This window comes from Echiichthys vipera (genome assembly GCF_963691815.1).
Source record: "Echiichthys vipera genome assembly, chromosome: 15".
Lineage (NCBI taxonomy): Eukaryota > Metazoa > Chordata > Actinopteri > Perciformes > Trachinidae > Echiichthys > Echiichthys vipera.
The window spans coordinates 20,835,112-20,857,136 of NC_139840.1; the positions used below are offsets into that span (position 1 = coordinate 20,835,112).

Below are 22,025 nucleotides of genomic sequence, written 5' to 3' on the forward strand. Positions count from 1 at the left end.
TTGAAAGCAGAGGTTACTCGAGTTTTAAGTCATTTTATCTTACTTAAGTCAAATCAAGTCCCAAGTAAAGTCACCCCCCCACTGGAGTCTTACCTGCGCCCAGTCTTTTTAAAAGCACCTTAGAATTATGTTACTGGCTGATTTATCTAACATGTTGAAAAAGGAGGGCTGTAGTCAAGACCAACTTAATCGAGTCCAAGTCAATTGAGTAATAAATCATTAATAATAATGATAAAATATTCTTAGGGTCGTATCATTTTCATCACCAATATCCTCAAAGTGTCCTTTTCTATCTGAATAAATGAGAGTGAGATAAATGTCTCATATTTCCTCTTCTTTATTACCAAGTAAAACAGGAATTACATTATATTGATTTTTTTCATATATTTACTTTCAAAATCTTTGGATGGGAAATTTACATGACATGTTTGCATATTCTGTGTCTAATGCAGTGAAAGGAAAACAGCCCAAAAATGTTGTAGAAAAAATAAACTTACAGAAATCCTCCCATACTGGAGGACTCAACGTGTCAAAAATAAGGCAAAGAAAAACACACGCATTACTAACAGAAACACTGACAATTGTTGTTCTCAATTGACTGAAAAAAAACTTCTTTTTTTTAAAGAACTAAATTAAATATTACACCCAGGCCCAAACTGTGAGTCAACACATTAAAACATTCGATAAAATGTGGCGTTCAAACACACATCAACATGTGAATACGTGACATGAGCCTATGAATTGTTTTATTTATGGATTTTGAAGGTGTATTTTGTGTGCAAGTCAAACACAGGAGAATGTCAAACACCTATATCAGATGCATGGAATGGGAATATCAATGAATACATGCCAAATTTATTGACAATGATAGTTTCTGAAGGTGCAACAACAGCCCAAACAGAGATAGGAGGTTTAAGTGAAGGCAAAAAAAGTCTCCTCTCGTAGCACGATTACACAAGAACACACGTGTCATGACCTTATAGAGATGGATACATTGGTATTGCATTGATAAGACTGGAATGGACAAATGCAGATTTCATGCGGCACCGTTTCGAGTTAGTCATCAACAGTAACACTTTTTTTCCTTCTTTTTTTTTTTGGTACAAGAAACCCACATGTAAAACATTAGATGTAGATTGGTGGTGTTGTTACACAGAACCTAATTCATCATGAGTGCTGACATCGATAAACCAAGAGACAATCACAGACACATCCATATGCCCAGAGAAATATTTGAAACATAGCTTTTTATGTACACTTTTTACACTTAAATATTGCTATTAGAAAATGATAAAACATTTATTCAACATGGTGGAAAAGGAAGAAAATAAAACAGGGGACATATAGTGCTGTCTTCTTAATAGACGTTTATTTTCTTTACTCTGTCATGTCCCCAGTAATCCTTGTCAAGACCTCATGGTCAAAGGAATTGGCCACGTTTTGAAGCAGCATCAAAGGCAATGCCTACAATCGTCAGCCCAGGTCTCCTCTATATATTTCTCCTGACACTTAAAGCTCCTTCTCCCCACCGTATGGCACTCGCGTCTGGCTCCGTATGCGGCTTACATCTTAAGGCCCTTTCAAATGTATTTTCTGTCACATTAACAGAATAATTTAACCAAACTCCTGCAGTGAAAGTAGCAGCTTCTGTTCACACAAGTGTCACCTTTTTTTGTAACAAAATTTGACCATTCACACGCCACCACAAATATCACTAAAGTCCAATGATGTGGGAAAAGCTGATGTATCTCAGCACTGTACGCATCTATAGTGGTGATGTAATGCTTTTGTTCTTCAGTAGGTCAAACTGCTGTAATGCTTTACTGACGGATTCAACTCCCTGTTCACACGACCCGTTAAAGTAGTGGTATATGCTGCACGTGTTAAAGTACACACACACATATATATGTATACATATAAATATATATATATATATATATATATATATATACATACTATATGTGCTGCAATCTCGATAGAGGCAGCACCACGGGTCATTTTGATCTGTCAACTGACCTTCAATCACGAGACTGATAGAATAGGCTGTGACATTTCAAAAGGCTGTCTACACAGAAACATAAATTCTGCTTAGACAACCATGAAGACCGGTCACACACACACACAGACACACACACACACACACACACACACACACACACACACACACACACACACACACACACACACACACACACACACACACACACACACACACACATACACACACGGTGGAACGACAAATCTGATCTGAGGTGGCAGTGTAAATCAGATATTACCATGGAACCCATAACTTATTGGAACACAACTGCAAAGCAACTCTATACTACACTTTTATTTCACTCTTTTCCACCTTGTTTAAGATTGTTTTAATATTATATAATTTATTCACATTATCTTTTACAGTGCATTTGCAATGACGACCAGTTAGACAAAAAAAATGCAATGAATAAGGCTGGATCACCGTATGAATCCACAATTATATTAAGAAGAACAAAGAATCAGGGTTTCCCTGTGTTTTACTCCATGTAAGCCCATGTGTGTTCCAAGTGCACAAAACCAACGATTTGTTTTTACTTGCATAAAATTAGCAGCAGTCAGTCTACTGAATATGATCTGTCTGTGTGTGTGTATGTGTCTGTGTGTGTGTGTATGTGTGTGTGTTCGTGTGTGTGTGATTGTGTGTGTGTGTTTGTGTGTGTGTGTGTGTTATTCTGTTAAATCTCTGCTAAATGGTTGCTAAAGATAAAGGTTCAAATGCACTAAACATGGGATGGATCCATAGTCTTCACAGTCAAAAGCCATTGATTCTTTTGGTTCCCGTTCACAAGCAGCTCCACTAATTATCCGCCAAATATTTCCCTGCAAAGTAAAAACGAAAACATGTCAGAGAAGTGGAGAAGTGTGTGTCTGTGTGTGTTATTTTTCAGATGACCCCACCAAAGAGAGTAACACTCATTTCCTGATAGTCAAACTGACCTGCAGCAAATCTCTTTTTGATCAGCGATAGCCGGTAGCCGGTCCCAACCAGCTGGATGTCGCACCCTGACAGAGTGCACCCCTCGCTGCTGAACTGGACTGACAGCTGCGAAGGTTTACAGGGACCTTCTGTCATCTGGAACCGGCCCAGAAGAGCCCCTACTCCTGCAGGACACAGATACACTATTGAAAGTTGTTTTGTTTTGTGTGTGTTTCTGTTTCAGTGTGTTTCTTCGTGTAGTGAAATGATACATTTCAATAAGGTGACAGCCACTTTTTAACATAAAAAACAAACAGCAAAATGTACGCCCCAAAATAAATATATTTGCTATTTGTTGCATTACTGATATTCAAGTATTGCACACACTGCTGCACGTGTGTGTATGCATTTACTCACGTGCACACAGACACAGAGACGACAAAGCAAATTAAGTTGTTTAATTGTTGGGTGAGAAATCGCCTAACAACATCACAAACTAATGTGCAAATTGATTCAGCTGACAAAGAACTAGAACGAAAAACAAAAAGGAAATTTGTAAGTTATTGAGTCTCTTACGTCACAGTCATTTTCATTGGGGACTTTAAGCAGCGATGGTTGAAGGGACGGCTACGGCCTTCAAGAAACATTCAAATGTGTTCTTGACGTTGTAGCCCAACTGGCTACTACGGGAGAACATTGACCTGATCTGAAACGCCATAGCTGTCCCTTCAACTGTCGCTGCCTAAAGTCCCTTTTATTTAGAGTGCAACTGTACAGTATCTTAATATCTCAGAATAAAACTATATTTTCAGTCTCTGCAGCCAAGAGCTCATGCCTGGTCTACCGTCAATATCAATAAACTTCTATCCTGTAAGATTTCACTTTGCCCGGTGACATAAGGAGGAACATAATGAAACTGATTATTTGTTAAACAAGAAGATTATGTAGGAACATGATGAATGAACACAAAAATGAACACTAACCTCCATTTTCAGATCTATGAGAGAGACTGGGGATTTTCCACTGTATCGTCTGCTGCTCTGGATTCCTTTGTGAGAAAGTAATTCCACATTAAAGTACAGAGGACAATTTTTTTTCACATTAAATATTCACTCCCTGGACAATAAACTGAAATGCATTTTTACACAATTTCGCCTCTTTACGTACTCTAGTTCACTGTCTACATATGGATGACAATTGACTATTAGTTTAGGCGTGAATTAGCCACAGCCGTGAGCCTTTGGCTACGGTTAGCAGAACTTTCACAGAAGGGACGTGCACGAGCATCTGCATTTGTAGAACAGCCAATAGGAACACTCTCTTTCTCTGAAATGACCTGTGATTGGCCACAGTCTCCTGTCACAGCATAGATGATCTAAAGTGTGAAAACAAAGCCAAGAGGAGCTGCAGAAGTCTAGTTTTCTCTCAGAACACTTGAATAACAATATGATAAAAGCTTATTATGGAGTTTTTGCCCTAAAACACAAAGAAAAAACTGCCTACTCCTACTATTTAATTCAAAAAAACTTGTTAAGACATATGACATTTTCTGGCCACTGTGAAATTTCAAACCTACAATAAAGCATCTAAACATACCATCATTTTGTCAGGAGGGTAGGAAAGGGTGCTAGGCGTCCTTACCAGGTGGCAGGGGGGATCATGGCCTGGAGTTTAGCCATGCCTCCACCCACAGGAACCAGGAACTGGATGTTGTGTAGTGGCACGGGGGCGACCATGGCCTCTGTGTTGTATTTGTAGTCTATTCTAAGGTCCGTGTTGGTGGTGTCGCCTCGCCAGCTCAGCGCCAGGTTCAGAGGAGTAGACTGGATCCCGTCTGCTGACACCTGAGACACACAGACACAGAATACAAGGCGGTGAGGTATATAGGCAAGGCACGTTTATTTAAAAGCACAATTCAACAGCAAGGTAATTCAAAGTGCTTTACATAAAACATTTAAAGCGTCAGTGGAAAAAACACAAAACATATAAAAGATTTAAAACATAAAAGATCGTCACAGTTACAGTGCAGTTTACTTAAAAGCAGCAGCATACGGACGCATAGATACTCGGATCAACTGGATACATAGACAAACGGATATCTGATACCTGATATTTGATCATGTCCACGTTGTAGTATGTGGCCTGAGGCTTCTGCTCAGCCACTTTCTTCAGATGGCTCATCAAATTTGGCATATTCACCCAGAACTCCTTGGTGTCTACAGTTTCTGTTGTGGAATCACTGAGGGGTGGAAAGTATGTATTTGATTCTCAACATACTCCATCAACCATGTGAGCACCACAATTACACACTTATGTATATATTGTGTGTGTGTTTGGTTGTAATGTTATTCTTACCAGCACAACAGCTGTGGGTTGGGGAGGACCTGCTCCAGTCGACTGTAGTTGCTGATGCAAAAGGTGAGGATGGGTTGAGTAGGGTGGCTGGCAAAATGCCTGGTTATGCCTGCGGGAAAGGATAGCACCATCTCCCCTGTGATCTTCACAACACATCTGGGACAGAGGGAGAGGAGAGGCAGATCTGATATGCTGAACAAAAACACACCGTCCAAGAGTCCCTTCAGTGTCAAGAAACTGTTTGTAGCTGAATATTCACTTTATCGGTCTGTAAAAGGAGACTCTTCCACTTGCAGCTCATAAAAAAATGAAAACATGTCTGTTTTTCATGATTTCTGAATTCAATCAATGCATCCGGGACATTAGATAAGTAAAGGTCATATTACGGAAGTCGCAAAATAAGATCTTGAAACCTCGATTTTTGTTAGAGGAAATATAAAGTTTTTTTTTAATTTTTAATCAGGGAATTTATCATTAGACACGAGGGAGGAAAGAGACAAGCATTATTTTAGTTCTGCACATAAAACATGTCAGCCTTCTTTGTTGGTTTTTTGGTTTCTCTAAAAACAGAGGGTTCAACACATACTCGTAGAACTGGAGTTACATCCATGTAACTTCTACATATGCCCAGAAGATTCAGAAAGTACACAGTAACACATTGTGAATGAGGCAAGTTTAAACTGTTTTGTTCCAGCTTAGTAACGTTACATTCTCTAGTTTTGTTTTTTGACCTTGATTTGAGCATAAAGGGGTGGATGACTATCTCAAAGATGTTGGGAGATATTGTTTGCTTTGGACCCTCTGCAGTCACTTTTCAACGGCACATTTTGCAAACTGGATATTCATCTACGACAGCAACTCTCTGCTCATTTTGGCGATGGGGTTTTTGGCGAATATATGGCTGGAATGTCAGTTTCCTCTGTCATTTTTACAGCTCTTCTTCTCAATGCTTCAGGTGAGCACACGTATTACGTGACTCACAAGTTTTGTTTTCACAGCAGCAACGATGCACGAATCAAGACACCACAGATATCGCAGCTTCTACAATTCTTACGTATAAGAAACCTTGACGTTATGTAACCACTGTTCATAACGTTCTGCAAAATCAGTTAATCCCAACATCTCTGGGTCACACTGTCCAAAACAGAGAAAAGAGGCCTACTTGCTGGGGTCTGCGCCTTTGAAGTATGCATTGATGGTTTCTGTAAAGGCAGCTGCCACTGGCAGAGTGTCCTGGGGTCCCATGGTGAGCGGACTGGGGCCTCTGGAGCATCCTGTTGAAAAAACAAAAACACTACTTTTATTATCTTGGCTCCTTCGTTGTATGCTCAAATGTTCAGCAATATGCAAAGGATAGGGGATTATAAACACGCAAAAAAAGCAGAAATCAATAATTCATGTTGAAACCAGATTCTAGGTGAGTGAGCAGGACATGGGATGGGATGGACAGCAACCTTCTGGCTCAGCGGATATGAATTTGGAGACAACTGCAGGTAAAAGGAAGGCAGGTGCTTTCAGCCCATGCACAGGTGGGACTACAGTAGCGTTGTGGCTTGACTCACCTTCAAAAGCTAAATAAAACCTGCCGTGGTCAAACCATACCAGAGGCTGTGAGGCCTCTGAGTGAGCAGAGACATGAGGAGGAGAGAATCATGGAGAGGGACAATACTGTGAGGCAAGGACACGATGGCGAGCGACAGACAACATGGACATAGACTGAGATGTGAGGCTGAACATAACTTGCTGGGGGTGTACCTGCAGAAATGTTGAGGTCCCTTCCTAAGGTTGGAGTAGACGCTGCACTCTGTAAGGTAATGGAGGAGATTGAGGAAGAGCTCTCTGCCCGGGCCAAGGGGGCGAATGGTGGAGGGCTGCCTGAAACCGGCGGACTGAAGGGTCGAGACTGGACACAACACAAAAATGTAATTAGTAATCAGACAGTCATCAAAGGAGAGGAAGGCAAACAGAGAAATGAAAGGATATTTCACGTGTACCAGGTCTGTGATTGGTTTCCCCGGGGGCAGCTTTGGTCGGGAGGATGGTCGAGGAGGAGGAGGAGGAGGGACGGGACTGCCTCGAGACTGAGGCGTGGTGGGACGAGCCGGGGATGAGGGGCCTGCGGCACATACCAGTGTCTGTGGTTAGCACTGCCTTCAGATCACAGTGAGAGAGATTATCATTCAACATCAGCTCCCAACATTCCCACACATGTCACTTTTCACAGCTCGAGTACTCTGCACTTTCACCAAAACGTGCTACTTTTGACTAAAATCCAAGAAGATTTTCAAGAGCTGCTTGTGATATTTTTGCATATTTCATCCATAGACTGTATAAAAACTGGACGTAGCCTCTACATCGAGGTCCGTTCTCTTTCACTTTGACTCCGCCTCATTTCCTCTTACCAAAGAAGGGCATGTATGTGACGTTGGGGGGAGGGAGATACATCCGTCTGGCTGACGTATACCTCCGAGGAGAAGTAAGGGCCAGCGATTAGCTGTCACTCAAGAGGCCACGCCCATAATCATTCATAAACTTTAACCTCCAATAAAATAAAAACTGGTATAAAAAATGTCACCCCCTCAGTGTTGTCATGGAGATATGACCTAAACATACAGACTATAATGTTTTTTTGTACCAGGCCTTAAACAGATTTAATTATGATGGGAAAACGGCCTGTTTAACATGGGGGTCAATGAGAAACTGCTCTATTACGAAACCTGCCCCTAGTGGACACTCAGAGAACTGCAATTGTTGGCACTTATGTATTGGATCAACCAGTAAGTCGCTGTGGTTGTGGCTTGGATTTCACCACTACAAATGCAAAAAAAGGAAAAAGAAAAAAGAAACGCATGGATGCTATATCTGCGAAAACTCACTTCCTGACCACTTATACTGACCTTAACCATTCCAGGTTATTGCCTAACTTTAACCATCTCACCAGACTTCTTGGGTTACCGTATAGACCCACCATAGACTGTATGATAGCCTTCTTGTCCAAATATCGGTATGACTGGTTTCCAAAGTCAAAATGACAATCTCCTGGCTACAAAGCAGTAGTCCACAAATCAACGGGTGGTGTCACGGTGGCTACCTCCATCTTTTATCTTTTATATACAGTCTATGGATGCCACAAACTCACTGCTGAGCCTTTTGAAGGTGTTGTGGGTCTGATTCATACAAAAGTCTGTGGTGAAATGTGCCAAATCAATTGAAGGTTTTTTTCTGAACGTAACTGAAGCTTCTTCATCAGTTGTCCCACAGTTGGAATATACAAGAGAAACAACAAGATCATGTTCTGTGTATCTTAAATTAGGAATATAATTAACATCTGTCCCTATACTGAAGTTACTGAAGGGACATTAAGAACACAGAGGCTGTTACTTTACAATCAAACCACTAGATGTCAGTAAGAGACCCACTGGCTTAAAAGTAGCACGACACTCACATGTTTCCCACTTTTTCCCAAGTTTATTTGGATTTCTGTTCAGACTACAGTGTCTTAGTGAAGCTGTAGGACGTTGGAAAACCCCAGCTTTCTACTTCTGCTAAAAATAAGCATACAAGGCCTTCCTAAAATGTTATTTTAAATAAATTTCCAACTTTTGTTGGCATTTAAATCAGTATTTTTGTAGTGATTTTTTATATGATGTTACAAATAAAGCTTTGACCCGCATTTACAAAGTAGCTTGAAGCCGCATTTCGTCACATTATGTATATTTCATAAAGGGCAGCATTATTGTACAAACTCTCTGTCCACGCCTCTGCTGGAAATGCACCGTAAGAGGCAAAAAAAGCCTTCGTTTCAAGCATCTGTATGTGATTTTCTGATGGCAGCATCATTCTCACTTTTTCAAATAAACCAAGATCCTTAAGGACACTCCAGAGTTTTAACAGACTGCTCCAATCGTACTTTGTGTAACACGCAGCATACTGTAAATAACCGCTGTGAACATTTAGAAAGAGACGGGAGTACTCACTGCTGCCTGAGCAGGGCCCTGGGGAAGACATAATAGACCTGTAGGTGGTTGGAGGGAGAGGAGGTGGCGTGCCCCTGAAGCTTGGCGTCAGCTCTCTGGGAGAACCTACAAAGTCTGGGACATCATCTCTCAGGTATGCTCCCTCTGGAGACCTCTTTCCCCCCACGCCTCCCAGGACCAGAGGCGATGTGACTCCTACCCGAGGAGACCTCCGCTCTGCTGGCAGTGGGGGCACGGGGCTCATGGGGGCACGGGACGAAGAGTACTCTGCAAATTGCAGCACCTCCTCATCGATCGCCTCGTCGTCAAAACATATAGGAGGCGTATTAGATGGGGAGAAGTCAGGAGGCAGGGGAGGAGCTGGTTCATCCGGAGGAGGAGGTCCAAGCACGATGGAGGGGGGTGATTCTGGCGGCGTGAAAGGAGGAGGAGACCCCGGAGAAAGCAGTGGAGGCGAAGGCGGCGGCTCGTTTGGCGGCGGTCCTGGAGAGAGGCAGGGGGTGGAGGGGGTGGACGAGGGAGTGTCTGGAGCAGGAGAGTCCGGAGGTGGAGGGGGTGCGGGTTCATCAGGCGGCGGGGGTCTGTCGCTAGTGAAAGTAACCCATCCGGGAGACACTGTTTCCTCAGCGGTGAGGGTGGCGTCCACGGGGCCAAACACGTCATCCAGGTCAGGGGCCGGGGAGCCTCGGTAAGAGGCGGGGGACAGGACGTTAAGGTAGATTGGGGCAGACCTGCGACCTGCCCTTCCGTTGGGTAGATCAGCTGCAAAGGATTTGAGGTAGCGTTTAGATAAAAGGGATTTAACTGTGTCATTGATATGCAAGGCTGATTTGAAAGCTGCATTTACCAGCAGAGTCTGAAGAATATCCATAATGACCTCTTGATGGAATGTTTTTTGGAGGAAGCGGAGGAGGAGCTGCAACAGAGTAGACAGTTCAGAAGACGAGAATTCAAATATGACGACACTGAGGTTCATTCATTGCAGGCAGCTCACCTCCTGTTGGGAAACTTCTGCTCAGCTGGGATTCGGAGCATGGTCTCGATTCTCCCCATACATCTGCAGGGACCACTGTGATTGGATAATGACAAAGAAACGGCACCTCTGTAAACCGCCCCTGCTACATGACATGCTCAGTATCAGTTAATGTGATGTACTGTTATATGGATAGGGGACACACCATCATATCTGGCATATTTGGTCTCTGAAGGCAGCCCAAAAAAGGCAGGAACGTTGTGCGACAGCCTGTCACTGCAAGAGGAGACGTACAATTACAAACAAATTCTACTCAAAATTCATGCTACTACCAAGGGACATCTGTGGTGGCACCAATAACACTGAGACTGAATAAGAGAGGTATTTAGTTTAGTCAGTGGTTAATATTGGTAAAAGAGCAACAGACCTTGGCGTCTCAGGGAGAGGTGTTGGGGTGGGGGTGGAGCGTCTGGGTCTGGCAATCTCTTCACCTATGAGAACCAGAATAAAAAACGTTATGGTATATTTACTGGTATTTATTTAGACCATCACAAAAAAGTTATTTACAGCTGATCTAGTGGCGTGACTCTATGGCAAAGTTTCAGTTTTTCCAACACTTTGGTTTATGGCCGACAGCACAACTTCTCCTGTGTATTGGCCAATAACAAACAATGATGCTCTATACCAAATAGAGCGCGTTTCAGGCAGCGCCAATGAAAGGAAATGGTGCATACTTCCTTTCTCCTAAGTGGGCGCGGCCTCTTTTGAAAGGGTAGTGAACCTCATGTGGATGGATGAAAAGTTATTTGTGTAATGTATTTATATTTTCTTTTGCAAACAATCGATATTAACTAGGCTTACAGCCATATTTAACGTTACAAAAATTCCTTTTCTGAGTCGTTGAAGAACTTAAGCTGACGTTAGCTTAGCTTTGTTCCCAGATCACTTTAGAGTTTGTTGCTGAAACAAAAACAGGTCTAAAAAACGATTTGTCTGTCTGAAAAATCCCATTTAGTGTCAGACTGTTCTGGATATGAACATAGAAATGTAGCTTGTGAAAAATGGGTCCTATATGTCCTTTAGTGACTATGGGGCGAAGGGAAAGGTCATAATAATGTGTTTACGTTCACTTCTCCAATTGGAGTTGTCTCTGGTGCTAATGAGCAAATGTTAGCATGCTAACACCGTAAACTAAAATAGTGAACATGAAGCACATGTGACCCGTGGATGTATAAGGAAAACTGGATACAGCGCTGGAGACGGAGCCCCGTTCATTCCTCTAAAAGTTGGCGTATGAAGCCAAAAAAGTAAAAATACCCAGATGATCGACACTACTTCCACATTATGAGACCCATGTTTTAACCTGCTAACAATAAGCTTGTTTGCATAGTTGTTGTAAGCATCCTAGCAAATTTTACTTAAAGCAAAATATTTCTTTTTTTTTTTTTAGAAATAGGTGTACTTACAGGACAAATTCCTTTTTATCAGCCCCTGTTAAAGAAAGAATCCAAACAAAAGGTAAAATGAGGACATAGACAAAATATTGAGACAGTAAACACCACAAACAAATCAAATCCTTGAAATAATTCAAATTTTTTTGGTCTTAAACACATACATTGAGATTAATGGATTTTATAAACATTGTAGGATCACATATATATGATAACATAAGTGATTTTTATCACAGTAGAACTTTTCCCTTGTTTTAAGAAAATTTAAATCTTGAGTCTTAACATTAAATCTGGACTAACTCGGATGGATTATTGATATTTTACTTTCTTCAATGCTTTTCAAGACAACAGGCAGCAGGGATTAGAAATCTGTGTTTCAGGTGGTCAGCTTTGAAACAGCCAGCAGATGGTGTAAAAAACTCACCGGGCTGCGTCTCTGAGACCAGCAAAAAGGAAGAGAGAACAGACCTGGGTCAGAGAGTGAGTGACAAATCAGTCAAATGGACACCAACTAAAACTGCACACATCCCACCTCTTTACTTGCACCGCAAAGCCTCAATAATGCAACATGAGCCATAACCCTTGCGATTACGGGGACAATACCAGGCGCATGCACATCGCTTAATGTAGCAGGTCGCTCAGCATGTAAGCTCCACTGAGACCAAATCAAGAGGTTTGGAGCTTTTTCTGTGTGTGTTATGTTTACTGTGCATTATGTATAACAGACTCTTTGAAGAAAGGCTCAAGTAAAGCTGGAGCTAAACAGAAAAAAAGTCGACAAAAAGAAAGGAGGGTGATGCATGCAGAAATTTACAAGTGGACTATCACAGGGAGGAAAACTTTCTCAAGCATTTCCAAGTGAATTCATGCCATACGATCCCTGCTTGTGGTGATACAGATGTGAAAATGCATGGCAGGACTTACCGGACTTCTCTTCTACAGGACGACAGCAGATAAGTGAGAAGACAAACACAGAGAGGGTGTAAGACAGAATCCAACAGCTGTTACGATACATATACTGCAGCATGTGTGTTCCCCTTCAGTACTGTGCAGCAGCACTAACCAGAGATGGAGAGAGTGCCAGGCCTCCGACTGAGGCTTTTAGCTCGTCCATAGATGGAGGGACACACTTGGTATTGTCCGCCACCAGCGGTTTGATCTTAATTTTGAACTTCTTCTTGCTGTCCTCGTCGTCCTCAGAGTCACTGGAGGAGAAAAAGTGCTTTCCCTTGGCAGCTGGTGAACACGTGTCAAGGACAAAGCAGAAAAAGTACACATAATATGAACGACGGGGGCTAACTCACTCTTCTACGGCATTTAAAGATAATATATTCTTTTAAATGTCTCGACAGAGGAGTGAGATGTCTGCTCTGTGTCCCAGTTAAGTATATTACACCGGCTGTAACTGACACTCCTGCTCCGTCTCAGCAAAATCATCCTGCTCAAGGGAAGTCAGCTCTTTATGAATCCATTTCAAACTTATAGGTGCTGACACCTGCGGGAGCAAAAACTTAAAATACCAGTGAACTGCGGGTCAGTTCTTAATGAGAACTGCGGCTCAGTGACAACTGGAAAGCCAATCTGAATGTAATGTGTCTGTCCAGCTGCCCTCCTGCTCCTTTTTTGCATTTGCCGAGGATACAGTACATATGGTGTGGCAAGACAGGGAGGGAATATTGATTTGCCCTATTTAATGTGGAGAAGCACTCATCCAATCAGTCACTCAGCCAAACAGTTCAATAGTTTCACAGGAGAAGAGTCCCAAGACCGCTTTCCTTTCTCCACTGAAAGGATATCATCGCCCTCATCGCCCGGCCGGAGGCTGAAGCCCTCGTCATCCACATCAGGAGAGGCCTGGAAAAGAGAGAGAGTAGAAATGAGAGTCACTTCCCGTCTGTCACAGAGTGAGAAAGGCATCGTTAAACTCTTCTCTGTGACCAGCTCTGCATACAAATGCGGATCAGATTTCACAGATGTCTTGTCTGAGACGGTCAGCTTCCTGGCTGAAGCTCCTGCTGACTCAGAGTATGCAGCTATCACTCTTTACTCAGTAATTTTAAACCCTAGCGTTACATGACACTGATCGCCACAGCAGCCGTCACGGGGGGTCAAAGGGTACAGGTGTGCCTACGTCTATGGTTAACCCTTAAATGGGATCGAGAACAACAGTTTACTTACTTAGCATGCATTTTCATGTTAAACTAATTTATTGTTTTTATTAAAAAGCATATCATCTTGTCATCTAATACCTCACCCTCCAAAGGTACTATGAGAACTACAGGAGCCAGATGTGCAGAACGCACATGTGCTGTTAACATGAAGATGTAAAGCGATCTGCAGCCTAGCTAAGTCAAAATGCCACAAAAAAAGTCAGGGCTCCAAAAGAAAAGCCAGGGTTCAGAGAGAAAATGAGGAGCAGAGAGGCAATGGCCAAATCTATGGCCCAAAAAAGGAAACACCGGGTATGGCTAGCAAATAAAACCCGCTTTAGTGGGAGAGTTTTAAAGTGTGAAGATACTTGTACCAGATGAAACTAGAGGCATTCAGAGGTACCAACCATGTCATGCTATCTTGTCAAGAAGGGACAAAATAACACTAAAAAGGTAGGAAAAATGTGTCAGTGCCATTGAGGGGCCCAATATGGACATTTCCTGTCCCGATGTCCATAATTCCTAATGGCTGGCCTGCAGCATAGTACAAGTACTTCACAGCAAAGCTGTAGAGTCTCTGCTTGGTCAAAAACATCGAAAAGGAGGAGCAGGAAGTAAAAGAAGGAGCAAGCTGCGCATACTTACGTATCTGTCCCAGTCAATCTCCCCATAGAAACCATTCGGTGCTCCATTGGCCTTTTTCTAGCAATAAAATGGAAAAAATACAGAATAATGAAGGGAGAGCATCACAAAGCCCGTTTCCAAATGATCAATCATCACTTCTTTATTTGGATGATTTCCTTTGTTCAATAGCACAAATATAAATATTAAAAAATCTCTGAGAAGAGATACTGAAAATGTAAAATGACCATACATTTCCTTTCTTTGCGCTTCCAGTTCCATCTTTGTCAGGTGAACTCCTGTTTGAACAACAAGGAAGAAGATGACAAAAATAACTATAAGACTAGTGGAAATACTTGAGGTTTGGTACTGATTCAATCTCACTTTGACAAATATAAACATCTTTCTTAGATTTATCAAAAGAAGTCAAAATGCTGTAAAAAAAAAAAAAAAAACAGCAGCGCCTTGCCTAAATAAATAGTGTAAAATTAATACAATTATGAATGAAATCAGGACTATCTCATTAGAATATGTACAAAAAAATAACAAAATTGAAATAGATTTGATAGTCATGCATGTTAATTGTGTTTTGCGTCTGAGAAAACTCACGCTGCATCTGTTTCCTTGTCTCTCTTTCGTAAGCCCAGGGCTTTCCTGGTTCGGTTTTTCAGTCCTAATGCAGAGAGAAAGACAACATCATGAAGAATCAATTTAATGCTTTAGAGCCTAATACACAGCTAACTGCCTTCTCGTTAAAATGTACTTAAAAGCAAATAACACAAAAGAGTAACAGGCTGATGTCCAGTAACTTGAGGATGAACCTGTCTCAGTGGATACTCAGGAAATACAGTATTTTAAAGTATGAGTTGATATAAATGAATGTTTTGATTTGGAACACAAACATCCTGCCACCTGAAAAAAATCCTACACATACAATAAAGCAGCACACATGCATTCCCCTTGAGTGCCCCCTCCCTGGCTGTATAAAACGGAAAGAAAACACAAGTAAAGGTTCATCAACGTGTCCAATGTGGAGAGATCTACTACGGCAGCAACCGTCAGCCAAACTGAGTGCCAAGACCCCTGCAGCACTTACGACTAGGACAACAAACAAAAAGGACATAATTCAATGCGTGCAAAGCCTGAAGGTTTCTGATTAAGTATGTATTGCGAGGTGGAATCGTAGAGTTAAGCGTCATCTGTGTTTTTATTTCTGGTTTGCAGTTTTCCCTGTAAGACGAATCAACAAACAGTGGAAAAACTACAGCCTATATTGAATAAAACACAAGCGCAGAAACACGTCAAACAGGGAGCCATTTCTCATAAGCACTAATGTATTGCTGTGGTGTTTAGCATGTTAGCATGTTAACATTTGCTAATTAGCAATAAACACAGAGACATTTAACCCAATAAAAGCTTTGATCAGCTTGTGCCGCTAGACGAAAAGTCAAAGGACCATCAAAAATCAAGAGGATCTTTCCAATAACTGTTGAAATATTTCCGTCTGGATCAAATATTTGTGCGGACCACGGACAGATAGACATTTCCATCCATATACTCATGCCACAATCTGTCCTGCCTGCGCATAATGGAGACAAGAACAAGTCAACAAACTGAGTTGTTTGTGAACTTTTTTTTAGACTTAAAGAAGCTAAATGAGTTAAATAACACTGAAGATCCTCCTGTTACCATCTAGTTAAAGATGTAAAGGCAATTTGATTGTGGTCAACATGTAAATGTATGACAGCTCTGCTAAAAGAAAGACAGTTTACCAGGTTTGTAAAACACAAGACACTGCATGAAAAGGAATGACTGCTATCCCTGGCAAAATAAATCACTAAAGTAGAATTTTTTTATGTTTTGGCTGTGGTGTGGAGCATGCTTCTCCCAAAAGAGACAAGTGACAGGTTTATATAACAGTGAGAGCACAGTTGAATCTCACATCCATACAAAAGCATCAGGGACACGTGAGGGACAGTTGGGTGGATGAACATTTTGTGCAGAGGCAGGTTGTGTTCCTCTTTGTTCATCTTTTTTTGGGGGCTGTTTAAAAACAGAGACAGATATTTTATATTGTTGATGGCTCATTTATTTGATTTGTTTCAATAGAGAGTCCTGTTCTGATTGCTGCTTTGAAAGTCAGTTGAGAAGGGAAGTAAACCAAAGTGACAAATATTGAGTGTTTGATTCGATGCGTCAACACACTCACATTGAAATCCTGATAATAGGACTAATGAATACTATAAATGTGAAGGCACTACTGAACGGGGGCTAAGGACCATTCACTTGGGATGAGGCTCTCCTGGGCACTGAAGGACATGTCAGGGCCTGAGATGTATTAGTAGCTAGCTGGGCTGCTCAATAGCACAGATTATCCCTGCATCATGGCTCTTTATCAGTGGAGACAGCTCTGAACAGCGCGCCTTCTCTCCAGCCCTAACCTGCACAAGGCCTGTGTGATAAAGAGCAAAAGTAGAGAATTAAACCTGACATCGATATGTGACAAAGTGGCTGAACAATATGATACATACTGAGGAAGCACAAGCAGCTGCTTTTGTAACCCATTTGCAAAGTTTGCCTGAGGAGAACTTAACAGTGTGATTAATAGTATTAGCTGTAAATATAGTTAAGTTTGGGTCTTCCTCATGCCTATTCTCAGAATGGATGAATGAACCATTTGCTAGGACCATATTTGTGATTTCACGTGTTACTCTGCTAACTACAAAAAGCCTATACTTTATATTTCTGCTGAACATTTATCTGTAAAGCATAATGTGATGCAGCATCGTTCTTTACTTCCAATACAGGGTTTCAAATGCATGGCCTCATTCCTTCAGATAAATGTGTAGGTATAGCTGTTGATTAGACCGATTCCCAAATTTCTGGAAAGCCATTTGTCCACATCCATTTCACTATGGTATGAAATTCATCTTGACACTCAAAACTTGACTAAGATAAGAACAATGTGAATGTCTGAGACGTGAGATCCATTCATGAAATATGACATCCAACTTTCTTACTTTGAGGAAAAATGTGTCTTTTTCGGCACTTACTTATATCAAATAAGCCATGAAGACAATTTTTTTGTGTAGAAACTAATTACGGAGAAATCCCGGAGAGTCGCTAACAGCCGGACGTGGCTAACACTGATTAGCTCGGGGCAGTACGGTGAAGCGTCATTTTTAATCACTAATACTGTTCCAAAAAACACCCGACCTCTGCAGTAGCAGGAGAAGAGTCCTTACACATAAAACAAAGCAACAATGGGCTCCTTCCTTTTAGATTGACTTTGGTAATCCACTTGAATGGACTTTACTACGAGAGGAGCTGGAACCCGGGCCAGTTGGTAAGTCTTTCAATACACTCTTTTAATAAACTCCGGGTTCAGTAACTACGTTGTTGGTGCTTTGTTTTATGTGTAAGGACTCTTCTCATGCTACTGCAGAGGTTTGGTGTCATTTTGAGCAGTATTAGTGGTTAAAAGATGTTTTGATGCCTTCACCAAACTGCCCCAAGCTAATCAGTGCTAGCCACATACAACTGTTAGCAACTCTACCGTATTTCTACGTTAATAGTTTATACACTGAAAAACTGTCTTGATGGCTTATTTGATGTATGTAAGTGCCGAAAAAGACCATGGGATGATTTTGCGCTTGCGACAGTTCAACTTTCTGACTGTTTGTCTTCCAGGTTGTTTTTTCTGAAAGCTTATTAAGGTCACTCTTTTGTTCAGCTGACTCTCAAATCTCTGATGGCGGACTTTAAAACAAATTTCTGAACAAACCAGCAACGTCGTCAACGCCTCGACAGTTCCTTCTGTCACTGCTTTAGAAGTTTCTAACCCAGACAAGCTGTCAGTTATCCATGCTGGTTGACAGTTGTGCATAGATGTGAACATTATCTACACACCTCTGCAACATCAACACTGCCTGCTTTGTGCTGTGTTCAGACAAGACCAGGTGATGTTCATTTGAATATGGGAAGTCCATTTAGGAGGTGCAGAAAAAAAAAACAAGGCCTGCAGCAAAAAGTAAAAACAGATTCAACTTTGGGAGAAACACAACCCAACGTCAGGCTGCAGTGGCAGACACAACATAACATACTGGAGTGTAGCGTTTAATGTGGAGTCCTAGTTAGTTATTGAAAGTAAATTTGTTTCTTTGAAGCCCGGGGAAAGTAAATTTAGAGATTTGTTTCAAAACACAAATCATACATGTCATAAAATGTGTGCTGTCAACGTGTGAAAAGACTGTTATTCATGTAAAATGGAGTAATGGAGGTAGAGCTTTGAACAGTTTTTGAGTTTTAAATTGTTTGGGCCGGCCGTAAATCATGGCTCAATGACGCACTGGAGCCAGAGACACCGTACCGGAGGCAAAACGATTCTCTTTGTATTGTGTGAGGGTGCCTCCTTGTCAATTCTGTCAGCGAGCAAAAGACAGAAAAATCCTAAAAGCTGCTGTGTGGTGGGATGTACCAACAAGAGGGTAGAGAACATAGAACTATGTTTTTGCAAGCTGGCGACTCAGAAAACTGAGCCTTTATGAAGCTGAGAGCGGATACATGTGTGAGCTAATTGCTAATTACCATTAACGTGCTAACAGACCCCATCCTAACTTAAGCTCCACTTCACGTGCTTATAAAACTACATGTGTGCTCAAACTTACTGTCAAGCGTCTCTTACAGAACTATAGTTAGCCTTAAAACTAATACGTGTTAGTTTCTCTTTCTGCAGCATCCGTTTTTCTCATCATAACTGACAGTTGAAAGAGGCATGGGCGCTGTTTCAGCGGAGGACACGCCCCCAGTGTTTCAGTACTGCTTAGTTTTTATGATTTTGAAACCTTCATTTTTCATATTTTTATTCATTCAAATTTGTCTGGTTGGTTAATAACACAGTAGTGTGACAAACTTAGATCCTGCTTTATACAGGACTTAATCACCCGTAGAATTCAGCATTCTATGGGGAACACAACGGGAACACAAGCAAGCGACACACCCACACCGCGGCACAACCCTGCATCTCATAGCGGCAACATCAAATCCTATGTGAATGCCACCTAACAACGGCATGCATTAGTTTCCAATGATAAGGGTGCTTTAAATCAAAGAGGAACGACAGGAGCGATGCAACCAAGGTTCGGACCAACTAGTTCTGAATAAAATAGAATATAATAGAAACACGCTACTGATCTCCAGAGGGAATTTGGTTACAAATGCTCCATTCTTGAATAGAAAAAATATATTAACAACGATGCCAAGGACAGATTTACTCAGTGCTGATACATAATGCATTTACTCTAGTCCCTACAGTACTGTAAGTATAGAATTTTCTTTTCTTGATCTTGATCTTAATTTGATTTTGTTTGAAACTGTAGAAGAACATTGTGTTAGCTCCCCATAAACATCTACCAACTATACCTTGTCTTTGGCAGTTGGCAAACAAACAAATGGCACATCACCACTAATTGATCTCTTATATCAATCCCTGCTTATATTCATATTATACTGTAATATCACCCTTTTCTCTGTTGTTTAGTTTATCAGTCTATCTTCTAATTGCCTTCACAATGTGGTCAGATGATGCATTGTGCATCCTTTTGTCTTTATAATCTCAAGAAGTTTCGACAAGTTGTTTTTCATACAGTGCCTTAACTGCATAAAAAGGCTGCATGTAAAATAAGGAAATAATGCAATACATGAAGCCATGCTCTGTTAAATGGACATCATTAGTGTAAAGTATGTATGATTTGTAGTTATTGAAAACAAGTAAGACCACTGGTACGGACCTCGGACTCAATGTGAACGTCTTATAAACGTACAGCTCAAAAAGGGTCCATTTGCACAAATTTGATCACAGACTTAAGATGCTCATTTGAGAGATTGTCTAAGTAGTCTAACATTATAAACCATGCTGCTGGGATATTGAATCTAATTAGTTTGTTACAGGTATGATAACCCCATGCTGCGTAAACTAAAAGGTTGTCATTGTTCTGCAGCCATGTTTGAGCCCAAATAACATTAACTGAATGTCACTAACTACACCTGACAGCCATTCTGTGTAATTAGCAAAGCATGTGTAGCCAACAAGGGGAAAGATAAGCATGTGACATCTATCTGTGTTGTTGTGTAGCTCATGAACTGGGTACAATATCATAGTAGGCTGACTGCAGGCCTTTTGCTAATAATAGCCAACTTCCATTACCACATTGGCATTAATGGATGGTAAAGGCCCAGCATCTGTCATGGAGGGTTAGATCTACGATTCAGCTCCTCCATCACAGTTTACAATCTACTATACCTCATTCCACCACTGTTAACTTTGGTACGGCGTATTTTACTTTGCTTTATGCAGCACAGGCACCAAATAATGTACGGTTGAAGCATCACTTTTCCTGTTGACATGATATTATATTATGTACTGATAGCAACAGCAGAAGAGGTGTGAATGAGCGCAGCTTCCTGAACCAAATATATATTTATATCACACAGACTGAGTGTGTAGCTAAAGCCAGAACTATACAGTAATGTGCACGTGCAAACAGAGACATGCACACACACATGTAAACACACACATGACAGGACATTAGCAAGTGCAGAACCACACTGCTCTCCCTTTACAAATCCACACCTCACACACCCTCCATACATTTTTCTCTCAATCTGTCTCTCACACACACACACACAGACACACACACATACACACACACACCGACATTGTCACACCAGTCATGGATGTAGCTTATTTCAGCTCAAAGATCCTCACCGTACGACAGCTCACATCACTGGATTCACTAGCTTTACTGGCCCAGCAGGACACAAGAGGGCAGGAGGAGGACGCAGGGGAGGAGGAAACATGGGAAATAAAGGAGGAGAAGGACTGCACAGATCATTTACCTTGCATCATGACTGCAGATTTTCATCCTATGTTACCCTCTGGTGTGTACAGATGGACAGAAATGGAGAAATCCAGCCGGTCAAAGGATGCCTGGGCAGGGCATAGCTCCCCAGCGAAGCACGATGTTGATTCCCTCCACCCCCAAGGGCCCGACTCCCAGACACCCGCACAGGGAGGTGGGGTGGGGGGAAAAGCTTAGAGGCAGCAGCAGCGGTGGAGGACACAGTGAAGAAGAGACACACGAGGAAAATGCACCAAATCGGGGGATGATGGGGGGTTCCTCTCTGTGTGCACGTTAGGCCCCGGCCGCCCCAGCAGCACCGACACACGCCATCGCTGAGAGGGGGGATGCTGAGGAAAAGGCAAAGCAGGGAAAAAAGCAGAGTGTTACACAGAGAGAGAGAGAGGTAGAGAAAAAACTGGGAGAGAGAGCTGCAGGAGGGAGGGAGGGAGTGAGAGGCTTGCTGATGTCACATCTGCACTAAACCAATCCCTGCAACCATAGTCACATGGCTGCTGTCCTCTGATGCCTTAGCACCTCTTGGCTTGCCTCAAGCACTCTACAGCCATCTGCATACATATTATACAAGGTCTCACATAATATGATGCACTATTTGACAACATGATTTCTTACATTTGAACTG

The 22,025-nt window shown here is 41.8% G+C and overlaps 1 protein-coding gene across 1 annotated transcript; it reads right to left on the bottom strand.

Moving 5' to 3' along the window:
• Positions 1-2,836: 2,836 nt before the first annotated feature.
• sgip1b (SH3GL interacting endocytic adaptor 1b) lies at positions 2,837-21,509 on the bottom strand (the record flags this gene model as incomplete). The annotated part of the gene is made up of 24 exons (XM_083929046.1): positions 21,381-21,509; positions 15,093-15,156; positions 14,737-14,782; positions 14,508-14,564; positions 13,498-13,566; positions 12,776-12,940; positions 12,637-12,648; positions 12,137-12,148; positions 11,728-11,752; positions 10,689-10,752; positions 10,467-10,537; positions 10,283-10,357; positions 10,136-10,204; positions 9,289-10,050; positions 7,306-7,427; positions 7,067-7,214; positions 6,874-6,930; positions 6,474-6,585; positions 5,312-5,503; positions 5,063-5,195; positions 4,598-4,800; positions 3,940-4,004; positions 2,977-3,141; positions 2,837-2,859 (listed from the first exon to the last, which is right to left on the bottom strand). Exons 1-24 carry the CDS (start codon positions 21,388-21,390, stop codon positions 2,837-2,839), a joined length of 2,721 nt encoding a protein of 906 aa, XP_083785172.1. The 5' UTR covers positions 21,391-21,509.
• Positions 21,510-22,025: the final 516 nt, after the last annotated feature.